The 14,027-nt window shown below is 37.5% G+C and overlaps 1 protein-coding gene across 6 annotated transcripts in view; it reads left to right on the top strand.

Moving 5' to 3' along the window:
* The window catches only part of MAP3K7 (mitogen-activated protein kinase kinase kinase 7), a 47,786-nt gene extending 38,425 nt beyond the window's left edge, over positions 1-9,361 (top strand). For 3 of the 6 annotated variants that reach the window (XM_030944467.1, XM_030944469.1, XM_030944468.1), the window contains 4 exons: positions 596-704; positions 3,476-3,537; positions 4,076-4,191; positions 6,271-9,361. In XM_030944467.1, the coding sequence (XP_030800327.1) occupies positions 596-704; positions 3,476-3,537; positions 4,076-4,191; positions 6,271-6,451 (468 nt within the window). In that variant the 3' untranslated portion in view covers positions 6,452-9,361. Of the gene's footprint in view, positions 1-595; positions 705-2,578; positions 2,666-3,475; positions 3,538-4,075; positions 4,192-6,270 lie in introns of all 6 variants that reach the window. The other 3 variants (XM_030944473.1, XM_030944472.1, XM_030944471.1) reach the window with 3 other exon arrangements.
* The last annotated feature ends 4,666 nt before the right edge of the window (positions 9,362-14,027 follow it).

Genomic DNA, 14,027 nt, shown 5'->3' with positions numbered 1-14,027 from the left:
TGAGGGAGCATGTACTCATTTTCTGATTGATATGCTTCAATTGACTGATCCTTTTTGATTGGGCTCTTTTTTTGTGTTTTCTGAAGCTTAATCACATAACCTCTGACTTAACAAAAGAAGCAGAAGAAAACTGTAGATTAATACATGGTAATCTAGTGCAGCTACTAAGCTGTATTCCTTTTATTGAATGTAGTTCCATTCATTAATTAAATGTTGGAAACAAACTTTATTTCCTCTTTATGTTACAGAGCTGCTAGATTTTACTGAACAATCGTGCAAAAATCACTAGACATATTGTCATGATTTTCTATAAAGATCTTGAACACCCTGTTCAGCATTGCTTTTTGTTATGCTGAATAGCAAAATTGTATCAATTTCTTTTACACAGTAAAGAAGAAATGGAGATGAAATTATCCCTGCAATGCATGTAAAGTTGACCAAACCATCAGCAGACCATTCAGGGTAAAAGCTTGGGGAGGGAAAGTATTTTTGAGGAGGATTATAGGTTCAGATTTCTTCAATTTTTTTTCTTTTTAATGAACTTCTCAAGAAATCTTCTGTTAATTTGTCATTTTGTTTTATTTTGTCATTTCAGGAGAGTAGAAACAGCAGTAGATCATCTAGTCCTAGTGTGAGAATGATCACTACCTCGGGACCAACCTCTGAAAAGCCAACACGTAATCCGTGGACACCAGATGATGCAGGTAATCCTTTGTTTATTGTGTAAATTTTTTGCCTGTAAAAAAATTAAAATATTTATTTGATTGTGGTATAGGGTGTGTGCTCAGACATTAATAAAAGTAAGCAATGAAGATCATTATTTTTTTTAATTCTACTTAAATCATTACCTTACTGCCTTGTTTTTCACATACATCGTAAGAATACTTATTTATAGATTTATAGATAGAAGTTACATAAACTTGTAAACATTTTCCTCGTAAGAAAGCGCTGTAAATTGCAGTGATAATAATACTTAATGAGCATCTTGTTAGCTGTCATTTTTTAGTGTGGTTTTGGAGAATTAGGGGAATAGGCATCTTAGAACATTTTAGTCTTGTCCAGTTGTATTTTCAATGCACATTTAAAGATTTCATTGCCCTAACATCTGGAATTAAATGTTATGTAGGTGAGTATCATCTGGAGTAGGTTACTCCTGTTTACCACCTCTTGTAATTTTGCTTATGCAGGATGTGGATGTGCGCACAAAATTGCTGGTTTTAAATGCACTAACACGTGTCTGTAGAAACATTGTAAATACTTCTACTGTAGCATCACTGTTCTTTTGTTATGAAATAGGATAAAGAATGAAGATAATTGAATAGTTCAGTTTGATTTTAAAAGTCATAATGTATTCTGTTATGAAAAGAACCAGTACTGAAATGCAGGAAAAAATGGATCCCCACAAATTCAGTTTTAGAGTATAAATAAAAATTACATTTTTAATACCAAAATGTGCATGTTGAATCTTAAATATAGTCTCAAGATGGTACTTCAGAGTGCCTCAAATGCTGTAATCTTTTTCTTGTGATCTTTTCATCTTGATGATCAGACTCTTTTCCTGTAACCAGCTGCAAAATGGAAACTCATGTGGTGACTGACTCTTGCACAAGCGTATGCACATATACATAATTATGTATGTATATATGCACACTTGCATTTTACTGAATGTAAGGTGATTATGTAAGATATACTTTTCTTTTTTCCCCGTGTTAGTGGGAGGACAACACACTCTTGTGTTTTGCTTCCCTATTTTGTTCTTTCTGTCCTTTGTTGCTTTGCCTGACCACAAGTCAGTGCCTTGTCACTCATAACTTTCCCAAGCCCTTGCCCACTGCTGCAGCCCACACTGGGCCCTCTTGTGCAGCATGGACCCTGAGTTGCTTTAGTCAGTGAGCACTAACAGGAATTGTTGCCTCTCATTGGAAGCAAGCTCTTACCCAGTCAAGAGTTCATTGGGAACTGAAAGCTGCAAATCCTAAGCCAGTGCAACAAAAGTTTGTGCCAAGTTTTTGGTCTTAAATGCAGCACAGCACTGGAGCTAAAAGTCAGGTTTGTTTTCTGGCCCACAGAAAATGGTCACCTTATACTCAGGTAAACACAGAATGTGCCATATGTATATTTTTTCTTGTTAGGTTTATGTAGGCCATGCGCAAAGAATTGTTCAAATTTTCTGAGGAGAGAAATAATTTTGGTTTTCTGTAAAAGATGCTTTGTTTTTAATTTAATGAAGCAAAGTGATAAAACAAGGATGCAGCCGTATCTGGTCAATCAAGGAGAATTTGCAGTTCTGTGATGCAGTGCTGAAACACTTGGGAATGTCACCTGAAGCACTGACATGTATTGATGTATTTTTGAAGCTTTGCAATTCATTGTTGCAATATCTGTATATGGCAATGGTCTAATGTAGGGAAGGACTTCTCATGTTGATTGCATTTAAGATACCGTGGTGATTAAGTCTCTGGTTTTAGGGTTGTTTTCTTTTTCCTTTTTGTTTTTACCACCTTCCAGTTTCCTTACAAGCATACACTTAACCACTTTTTTTCCATTCCCACCCTCTTATTTCTGTTTCCTTTTGAAGCTGCTCTTGGAAATAGCATAGTCTTTGAGGGCAACACCTTAGTTTCTCTACCACGACTACTCTGTGGCAGGTGCTTTTGGGGTATGGGTAAGCAGCCCCTTTTTTTTCCCACCTACCCTCCTCCATATAATCCTCTAGTAGCAATTCTGCGGCTGTAAAATCAGTAGTTTCTCCATGTGTCTTTACTCCTGTGTCTCTTAAAGCTTAACAGTAACCTTGTGATCCCTAGATTGTGGGCTACTGAAAGATAAGAATGCGGAAACATACTAAATCTGGAATGAAAGCTCTAGAGAAATCCAGAGCAACTGCAGTGTAAGAAGAGAGCAGCCATGCCCAGGAGATAGACCAATTATTGGGTTCTTTGCTACCCACAAAGTATCTGTATGGAGCAGAGAAGATGCCCTAGAGCATGTTGTGAGGAAGATACTTAGAGACCTCACTGGGAGCAGGTTTCAAAACTGAGCAGGAGGTTGTGCTTATTTTATTTTGGCAGAGCTGATTTGCACAGCTTCTAATTTTAAAGTCATTAGATGCATGGGCTGGCTGGCTGATCCTTCATAAACAAGAATGAAATGGCAAATTTTTTATAAACAGAAATGATCACAAACTGTACAAAAATGGTATTTTTAAAATCTGTGTGCTGTTACATGGCTTCTAGAAATGTAGGTTGATAACCATAATTTTTTTTCTTGATGTGATAGACCATACTTTTGATGTTCTTAACTATCAGAAAAACAAAATGATTCATCTGCCTTGGGATTGGAACGCTGCTATTTCCATCTGCTTATCCACATTCAGATTGTGTATTGTGTAATTACTTAGACTTCTTGTTTTTGTCCTATAAGAATAGAATTAACTCTTTTTAAACACATTAAAGTTTTCTTGGTATTTTTACAGAGACCAATGGGTCAGATAACTCCATCCCAATGGCATATCTCACATTAGATCATCAGTTACAGGTAATAAATATACAGTTTATTAGATTCTCAAGTTTGCATTTCATTCTAATATGTGACTTTAGGGCTGCAAAATATAGTGCCACATATTTACCTGGGTTTATGTTCTGTCTAATTTTTGACCAAGGCTAAAAAAATATATTATGTAATCTGAGATAGGTTGACTCAGGTTTGATCAAGCTATTAAAAACAAGCCCTGGGAAACATGATCCCTAAAACCAAATGTAAGCTGAGTTTGACTGTCAAAATAACACATTATTTGCTTGAGTGTTAGTGAATCAAATTGTTGTATACGCTTTATTTTTTGTGTGCGGGATTAAACATTGCTTTGATTTTTGTGACAAATGTCAGATTAAAAACTTTAGATTTGAGTAAACTTTGACATCAGTGCAGTAATATTTTCCAGGGATAGTTTAACACTTATTTTTAAATGCTTACTGGTTTTTAAAAGACTGTTATAAATACACTGCAGAGACATTCTAACACACTATTTACTAAGATATCAGTTCATTAGTCTTTTACATGTCTGATTTATTTTCAGCCTCTAGCACCATGCCCAAACTCCAAAGAATCTATGGCTGTGTTTGAACAGCACTGCAAAATGGCACAAGAATATATGAAAGTTCAGACAGAAATCGCATTGCTGTTGCAGAGGAAGTAAGTGAAATGTGTTTAACCTTTTCTGTTCTTCTATGTCTTTCCTATACACAAAGTCTTTGTATAATAATAAAAATGCATAATAAAAAGTAAATGATAGTCACTGTGACTATTATTTCTGGCTTTATGAAGTAACATTTCGTAGGGCATAATTATTTTCCAACCTTAAACTCAGGAATACTGAGCTGCTCAGTACAGATGAAATACTTAGAGCAGGTAATTGAAAGTTCTAATCAATATCAAGACTCTTCTTCTGGACAAGTCCTACATAAATAGTAACAAACTGGTAATGTTTGATTTTATCATCTCAAATTAAACACCTGAAGTGTTAAAGAACCTTAGAATTTCATTTGCTACACTGTCCATTAAAGTATTTTCAGTTGTAATTTATAGATAATTGGTTAGTTAACGGATTATAGGATTTTGGGTAATACATCAATGTTACTCACTTTGCAGTTAGTTTTAATCATATCTCTGACTTTTGTCAAGCACTGCATTTAACAATATATTATCAACATTCAAGCACCGCATTTAACAATATATTATCAACATTCATCTTAGATTTTTCTGCCATGGCTTGAGGACCTGATGCTTAAAAGCTATTACATGCTTTCTCCTTCCTTGTGTGTTGGAAGTAAAGTCTTTCCTCTTGCAGTGTTTACATGTATAAGTAAAGCAGCTGCACATATTGTTTTATTAGGTCAAAAATTATTGCTGATTCAGAATTTGAGTTCATAAAAAGTTCTGTTGTGTTGTTTCCTGATGCTGGGCCCAGTTCAGAGGTCATAGTCACACATTAGACCAAATAATCAGCTTGTGACCCACCAGTGTCCAGGCCACTGGCAGCTGTTAATAGGGATCTTGCCTTGGTATTTGTGGATTAGCAAATGAGAAAAATGTGTGTACCTTTTGTACAGTAGAAATATCATACAGAATGGGAAGAAAATGTTACTGTAAGATTGAACTCCTATCACAAATTCACTTTGGGCTTAGTATTCTGTGAACAATTTGGTTTTTTAACATGTAACTAGGATTTTTAGATTTGATGAGGAGATAATGATGCTAGAGTTAATATCTTAATTTTGATTCTATTTATGTTGTCCCCAATGGTCAATAAATTATTTAAAATAGTTTTATTTCAAAACTCTTAATTTTCTGCTTTTAGATTCCTACTGGGTTTTTTTTCTAGGAAGTTTCTGTTCACATTTCTTCCAAACTGTTTTTTCTTAGTCAGAATGTAATTGTCCATAGGCGTTAAAACAAAAAAAGATGTTTTGATGGATGAATTTAATGCTGGTTAAGGTAGTTATTAGTTCGAACCTCATATAATTACTAAATTTTCTTTAACTGTAATTAAAAACCATATGGCAACAATTAATTAATTTTCTCCTTTGCTATTTTGTTGCAAAAATATTGCTGGCAGCTTGCCTTCTTGTCACCTCATAACAAAATAGTAAAACAAACTGCCACATCAGTTTTGCAGAATAAATTATAACAGGATTATCAGTGTGTGTAGGCCTCTAAAATCTTTGCTAAAAAAACATGTTGAACACTTACAGCATATATAATGGGAAATGCCAGTTACAGAAGTAATTTCCTTGATTCTACTTTTCCACTGCTTTAATAGGTTCAAGTCCAGATAGAAAATAGCACTTCACTAAGAAGTTACAAAAATTACTGCAATTTTGTATTTGAAGTTGCCTTTTAGAGATTTAAAATGTGCATATAGATATCTAAAATTGGAGTTGAATATATTCATGAAATTTTGTGTGGCTCCTCAGGTATTTTACTGTGACCTGTAAAACTACATCTGAAAGACGTTATCTAAAGGACAGGTTTAGAGACTGAGGCTCAGTCCTCAGCTGTTTTAAAGTTTAAATGTGGATTTGATTTGGAAGGGAATTTTTCCCCAGACTACGTTAAAGAATAACATTCTTTTGTCAACTTCTTTTGCACAGAATATCACCAGCTGTGAGTTCAGATTGGTAATCAAATACTGATTTGAAACATATGAAGTCATCTACACACAAATGAAAATAGAACATAAATGACAATGACTTTTTTCTTTTTCCATTTCAGACAAGAACTAATAGCAGAACTGGACCAGGATGAAAAAGACCAGCAAAACACATCCCGTCTGGTACAAGAACATAAAAAGCTGTTAGATGAAAACAAAAGTCTCTCAACATACTATCAGCAATGCAAAAAACAATTAGAGGTCATCAGAAATCAGCAACAGAAGCGGCCAGGCACATCATGATTTCCTGGGACCTTTCAAATGAAAAATATGCACAGAAAAGACTGATTTTTTTTTTATTGTTATTATTATCCCTTATTATGACAGCTCATGAGTGTTAGCTTCTTGGTGTGATCTGTACGTGTCTGCTACACTTAACATCATTTAATTTTCTTTTTCCTAGGTGAAATCCAGTTCAACAGGTTAATTGATTAGAGTGAAAAAACAGTGACTTGAATTAACCAATAGCCCTCAATTTAAAGCAAGAAGAGTGGCTGTTTGCATGCTCCTTGTGTGAAGGCTAGCCTAACAAGTGTTGAGGAGGTTGCTAAATTGTGAGAACTTATTTTTAGTTTTTCGTGTTGCCTCAGTAAGAGCGAAAAAAAAAACAACACTTTCCTGTTTAAGAATGGTTTTGTTCCAGTGTCTCATCTCAAACTATTATTATGATGATTATTTTCATAATAAACTGAAACATGCAGCAAGCTGCAGAGGTGATGTTGGCTGATCAGAGTAATTCATGATGCATTAGTGGTGCCTTTTACCTGTAGATGGTGTATTTTTCCACATGCAAAATGGTAGGCAAGCTGATGCCAGCATTCTCAGTTCAGTGCTTGATAGCCCTGCATTTTGACTAATATATTTCTTGTAATCTTGCATTCATAAAATATTTGAAGTAAAAGGCTGTATTTTGTTTACTTTCTTGGGGTGAATGACATGCAGTTTTATTTAAATACGGGCCAAAAGGAAGGTGATCACTTTACACAATACACACTTTACACTTTATACATGGGACAGAATTGGTCCCTTGTATAAAAGAGATATCATCAAAAATATGTAAAAGTGTGTTTCAGACTTTTAAAACTTTTGTCCCTGTAGAATCTTTGAAAGAAAATTCAGAAAGAAAATTAATACACTACTTGAAATACTTGCTCCCTCTATGTTTTTGCTCCTTTATTGATTTTGTTTCAGGAGGTTTTTTTTCTTAAAGTTATTTGATGAAAAGCATTTACCATAAATGTAAATAAGTTTGTTTTAGATAGAGTGGGGAGAGAGTGTGGGGAAATTACTTTATTTTAAATAGCAAATTATAAAATGGAGTTGAGTATGCGAATAGTGGAAACTATTAAGAAAATGAGGGAAATAGCTTAGATCTCCATCAGGAATCTCAGTTATTCCACTCATTTGAACATAGCTCAGAGGAAGTTCATTACAGAATGCCTGCTGCCTTTGTGACTGGAGAATTGCATTTAATGAGGTGGAGTGGAATATGTAATTCTCAGTGTTGATATTTACCATTATTACATAGGAGAAAATAATTACTTGTTTACATTGCAGATTGATTATTTGGATTATGAATTAACTTTTAACTGGTACAAAAATGAGACCCTTCTATATACAATGCTAAATTACTCCTTATATACATACATAAGTTCTTGATGTTCTCAGTTACAGGCAGGTTTTAATAACACTTGTTTGCAAAATTAAAATAGGAAATTGAAGTTTAGCTGCTGAGCCCTATAAATAAAAGAGAAGTAATCTGAAATTTTATGTACACTTATTTCAAATGAATAGTTACTCATACCCATGAGCAGAACTTGGAAAAACCTCATACTATTTTCTCTTTCTCTTCCTGCCTACTTGATAAAAACCATTACTACAGTTGTGCTTATCTGTGAACAGCAAAGAGAACGAACAACTTACTGAGCATCCTGTCTTGAAAATAAATCTATTGTTGGCAAAGCTTTAGGAGTTAGAAACCTTTCCCTCATTTTATTTAAATAAAGGAAGGGTTCTCATTCCTAAAACCTTAACAGATAATTTGATTAGTTAGCTGAAACTGATATTGGGATCAACTTAAGGGCACACATATTTATAGCAAAATGTAATTGAGGGAGAAAATAACTATAGTATTAGGAATAGCACAAGTTATCCAAAGCATTGCTGTTCACATACATCTGTCTATCTACCAAAATGGAGACACTCGGTGATCAGCAGCTTACTTAACATATGCTGAAGCATTAAGTAGAGCAGCATAAATACTGATGCTCAACTTCAGAGGCATTGATAGTTATGTACACAAAATCATTTATCAGGACAGTTTTTACATTTTTGCTGTGTAGTAAAAGAGATATGCTTAAGGTCAATCTGTTGTATGTGAAAAGTCACTTTATGGCAAGGTTTGAATAATGGAAGTGAATGCAGTGAAAAATTAATGGTACATAATACAAAAGTAATTTCTAGCAATTGTTAATGATTTTCCAAGGTTTACATGAAAAAGGTTCTGCAATTATAATATAAGTGCTGTACTACCATGCACTGTTGGCTTCAATCAATAATTTGGTTTTATCACTTTTAATTTTCAAAAGAAATTTGGAGTTTGACTTTTTGCCTTCAAATTGTTCTTTTCTTAATTTTACCAAAAATTTTAAAAATACTTGCCCAGACTTCTTACTGAGGTTTTCCATGTGAAAAAATTTGTTTATCATAAAAAAAAGCCTATAAGGGTAAAACATGGCAGCTTGGGCTAAGAAGAGTTTTAACAGCTTAACTTTCAGTGACCTTTATTGTTTTCATAAGGCTGTTGTTTTAAAGTTGTTTACAAATGTACTTCTATTCTTCTGTTAAACTATTTGGACTGTTCAGGAAGTTTTTTCTGTGTACTCTTCTGTTCAGTTAAAGCTGTTCCTCTAATAATGGAGGTGAAACATCTAGTTTGGGCTGGGCACTGCCTTCTCAGAAAAGGTAACAGGCTCTGCTTTTTGTTACAGTCTGTGTTCTGTAAGATATTTTGTAATTGAAGTATGCTTCTGTATACTATGCAGTTCTTCCAAAAATGCTTTTTTAGGCTTTTTGGTTTGTTATTTTTTCTGATGAGGAGTTGAAGATTGTAATTCAAAACTTGTACATAAAATGGTGAATGATTTCATATGATTCAGGAATGAGCAGTGTGGCTTTCTGTTACAGGGTTTTACTGCTTTGTCAGGAGTCTAATTAATAAAAGCTGAGAGACTTCCACAAACATGTAGTAATGCCCCAACACTTGCCAGAGCATCCATGATCTCTCATGGAATCCCACACTGGGTGGAAGATAATCATCGTGCAGTTGTTCCCACTGCTGAAAAAAATTCTTTTGCTATGAGCTTGTTCCTTCCTGTATGCAGAACTAGGGTGTAGGATGAATAGTCTTACTCATAACTGGGTATAAAGATATTTTAAGAATGCCACATCTACCTTGTGGATGCAGTGTAAAGAGATAAGTGCTTGTCTTCTGTTGTTAAGGTCAGAAAAATTCCATTCCCTGTAACTTATCTGTTTGTTCATAATGGATATTACAGCTTGAGGGGTTCCGTTGCCATACCAGAGACAGACATGACCCCCAGAAGTGTCTCATTGCCTGTGAAGATCACAAAATTGTGCTTCACATCTGTTCTGAAGTGTTCTGAACAGCTTGATCCTTTCAGGTGCCCTGCTGTAACTTGCTGGGAAAGTTTGATAAAACAAGGGGAAAGAAAAAAGGTGTGGCACACCCAACCCCTCAGAACAGAGATATCCCTGGTGAGCTGGTTGACAAGCAGGATGTTAGAAAAGCAAACCTGTGTAGATGTATATTCAAATATAAACATGGGGATACCTGTTTGTGTGTTCTTACCTACCTGAAAGGGGATGCAGCCAGCCTCTGCTCGCAGGCAACCAGCAACAGGACAGGACACAGCCTTAAGATATGCCATGGGAGACTTAGTTTGGACATTAGGAGGAACTTTTTCAGTGTTAGTGCTTAGGAGTGCTTAGACTTTGGAATGGGCTGCCCAGGGAGGTGGTAGAGTCACTGTCCCTGAAGATGCCTAAGGAAAGGCTGAAGGTGGCTCTTGGCGCCATGGTCTGGTTGACGTGGTGGTTTCAGTCATAGGTTGGACTTGATGATCTCAGAGGTTTTTTCTAACCTTACTGATTCTGTGATTCTGTAGACAGCTGCATATATCAGTTCAGAATTGATAGATATCTTTTTCCAAAATCAGAGCTTTCTTTAGTTTTTATTTACTTCAATAATATGACTAGATGGGTGATATTGTATGCCTGTGAAGATCATATTCTTTAGAGGCAGATAAATAGAGGTGTGAGAGTGCATCAGTTATTTTCTCTGCCAGTGTAGCAGTTTCCTGCTTCTTGCAGGGACAATTCACATCTTCCACTGAACTTGGAGAGGTTTGCTACAAATGTTTTAACTTTGAACCTACATCTGTCTGGTCATGGAGCAGTACTTAATGAAAGGGCAAAAAAGAATTTAGACTAAGTAGTTTTAATTTTTAATTATTAATAAAATACTGTCTTAAAGTACTTAGGTCACTACTAATCCTAGGGCTTTAGCCTAAACAAGCATTAATGAAGAAAAGATTTTTGTTCATAGCTGTGTGCTTTACACTAAGTAGCTAAAAATTTGAGATACTCCAAAGGATACAACAGGCTTGTGTCTGCATAATTCCACATAGTTTGTCAGTAGTCCCCTTCTAACTGGAATAAAGGCAACCAGGCACTTGGGAACCATTTCTTTTTACAGGTGGATGGAGAGGAGTACATTATAGAACCACAGAATCATTAAGGTTGGAAAAGATGTGGGTGGTGGACTACAAGGTGTCTGTGAGCCAGCAATACCCTTGTGGCCAAGAAGGCACATGGTGTCCTAGAAAAAGCATTGCAGGTTTATGGAAGTGAGTCTTCCTCTGTGGTCAACCCTGGTGAGCTGCTGTGTCCAGTTCTGGGCTCCTAGTACAGAAGAGACATGGAGCTACTGGAGCAGGCCCAGTGGAGGGCAGTGAAGATGATGATGGGACTGGAGCATCTCTCTCATGAGGGAAGGCTGAGGTAGCTGGGCCTATTTATCCTGGAGAAAAGGTGACTGAATGGATCTCATCAGTGTGTATTGGTATCTGAAGAAGGATGACAAGAGAAGGTTTCCAGCCTCTTCTTGCTGGTGCCGAGCAATAGGACAAGAGACAATTCCCAGAAACTGATGCACAGGAAGTTCCACCTGAACATGACGAAGAACTTTACTGTGTAGCTGACTAAGCACTGGAACAGAGTGCCCAGGGAGGGTGTGGAGTCTCTTTCACTGGAGGTATTCAAAAGATGTTTGAATACAATCATGAGTAGCATGGTCTGGGAAACCTTTGGAGCCTGGACCAGGTGATCCGCTGTCATCCCTTCTAACTTTGCCCATTCTGTGAATCTGTTAACACTGATGTGCAGCCTGGTAGAAATGCACTGGTCTTCCCTTTCCCTGGTCATGCTTTTCCCCCACACTGATACTGAACAGGAAAAGCAATGGAGCAACTGCACACAGACTGCTCCCCTGTGGTAATTGGGCAAAAGACCAAGTGGTGACTTGCATTCATATAATCTATGGGCTCAGCATGTGCTGTGGAACAAAACCTTAGTTTATACCAGAAAATTAGAAAAATTTTGCTATCTGTAGGCAGCTTGGAGATTATATAATCTTTACAGTTTCTCTGCTCACAGGGTGGTGAGGCACTGGAGCAGGTTGCCCAGAGAAGTTGTGGCTGCCCCGTTCCTGGCAGTGTTCAAGGCCAGGCTGGATGGAGCTCTGAGCAACCTAGCCTAGTGAAAGGTGTATCTGCCCATGGAAAGGGGGTTGCAATTTCATGGTCTTTAAAGCCCCTTCCAACCCAAACCATTCTATGATGAGGTGGATATGTGAAGGGCTCTGTCTGGGTCTGTTCCCCTTCTTTCTCATTGAGAGTAGCAGTGTGGATGTCGCAGCTGTGGCCACCTTTGAGTGATGTGCAAAGCCGCATGACTGAGCTGGTAGCTCCTGCAGTGTGGAAAGAGGGGTGACCAAAATGTTGCTTAAGAAACGGAGAACACTTAATGCAGCTTTGCTACTGTATCTATACGGTAGATGCTTTAGACTACTCAGACTCCTTCCAAAACCAAGCAAAGTTACAAAGATTAGGCTAAAAGAGGGAGTAAATCATCCTATCATGTGAGGATATCCATATTTACGAAGCCACCACATGGGAATCAGATTCTTATTCAGGTTTCTTAGATCATCTTCATCATTAGCAAATTCCTGGCACAGCCAGGAATTGTTCATGAGGTAGGAGGTGTAGATAATTCCTCTAAGGGCTGTCTGGGGCCTGCAGGGCTGCAGGGAGCAAACTGCTTCTGTCAAGGAAGTGCTCAGATGGGACCTCAGAAGAAGAGTCCGCACCAGGAGCCCCTTTGGTCAGTGCTGCTGCGCTTTGCACTAAAGCGCTCTGCCATGGCTGAGGTTACAGGGCTGGTGGTGAGAGCAGGGCTGCTGCTTTTCATCAGCAGCCTTTAGCCACCCCTCTGGGTGTCCTTGGGTGCTGGCAGACACCAAAGCTGCTGTGAAGTGTGAGATTTAGAGTAATAGCTGTATGCTTATCACAAACCCTAGTTCCAAAGAAATGGCTAAGGAGGGATTTTGTTTATTTGTTTTGGGGTAGAAAAAAAAATTGGGGTGAGGGTCATTGAAAGCACTGTATCCCACACCTCTGGATCAGGGAAGTATGCCTGTAGCCTTGGCACAAGCCCTTCTCTGAGTAAGCTACCAAAAGAACCATGTGGTGAAACAAGTGGTAAAGGCTTTCATGGCTGCTTCCCTGAGGGCTCTGAGTTCTCAGACCTGAAAGGAAGAAGAGGGAAAAAAAAGAAAAAGCCATAACAACACAGCTAGGGAGATGAATGTGGCTGATTTATTAATGATTTTGCATATTATGCCATGATCTCCCCAAAAAGTGCTAGAGGTGAAACTGAGTTTTCAGTCTCAGCTTCTTTAATCCAGTGGTTTTAGGACCTGCATCTTCTGGATAAACCTCAGCCTTCACCTGGCCTTCACAGCTGTATTTGCCCCTCCATAAAGCAGAAGTTTTTATCTAAATATTTCTGGAGCAGGACCTCAGGTAAAGATATCTTTTTAATAAAATCCTATTGTAGTGAATCACAAAAGGTGCAAACAGTGATGAATATTAAGCATCTAACTTGGGTTTAATAATCTGAAAACTCAGATTTTGGTGATTTTTTTTCCTTCCCTGGTGCCCAGTCCCAGAGTGAGAAAAGATGCAAATATAACCAATTGCCCACAGCTTTTCTGTATTCTATCCAGCTCCTACAAGTTTAGTTTCTGTCAGTGAGGTTCAGTGAGGGTCTGGAGCACAAGTCCTGTGAGGAGCAGCTGAGGGAACTGTGGCTGCTTAGCCTGGAGAAAAGGAGGCTCATGAAGAACCTTGTCACTCTCTACAGCTCCCTGCAAAGGAAGGTGTAGCCAGGTGGGGTTCATCCTCTTCTTACAAGTAATAAGAGGAAATGCCCCCCAGTTTTGCCGGGGGAGGTTTAGATTGGAAATTTCTTCACCGAAAGGGCTGTCGAGTTTTGAACAGGTGCCCAGAAAAGTGGCTGAGTCCCCATCTCTGGAGGTATTTAAAAGCTGTGTAGATGTGGCACTGGTTTAATGTTGGGCTTCACAGTGCTGGGTTACTGCTTGGTCTTGATCTTTGAGGTCTTTTCCAATTTAAATGATTTTATGATTCTGTGATTTTGTGTGCAGAGTTTAGATTGT

Source organism: Camarhynchus parvulus, chromosome 3, assembly GCF_901933205.1.
Source record: "Camarhynchus parvulus chromosome 3, STF_HiC, whole genome shotgun sequence".
In the NCBI taxonomy this organism is placed as follows: Eukaryota; Metazoa; Chordata; class Aves; order Passeriformes; family Thraupidae; genus Camarhynchus; species Camarhynchus parvulus.
Note: the sequence above shows the minus strand (reverse complement) of the source record. Positions and strands in the feature narration are given on the sequence as shown.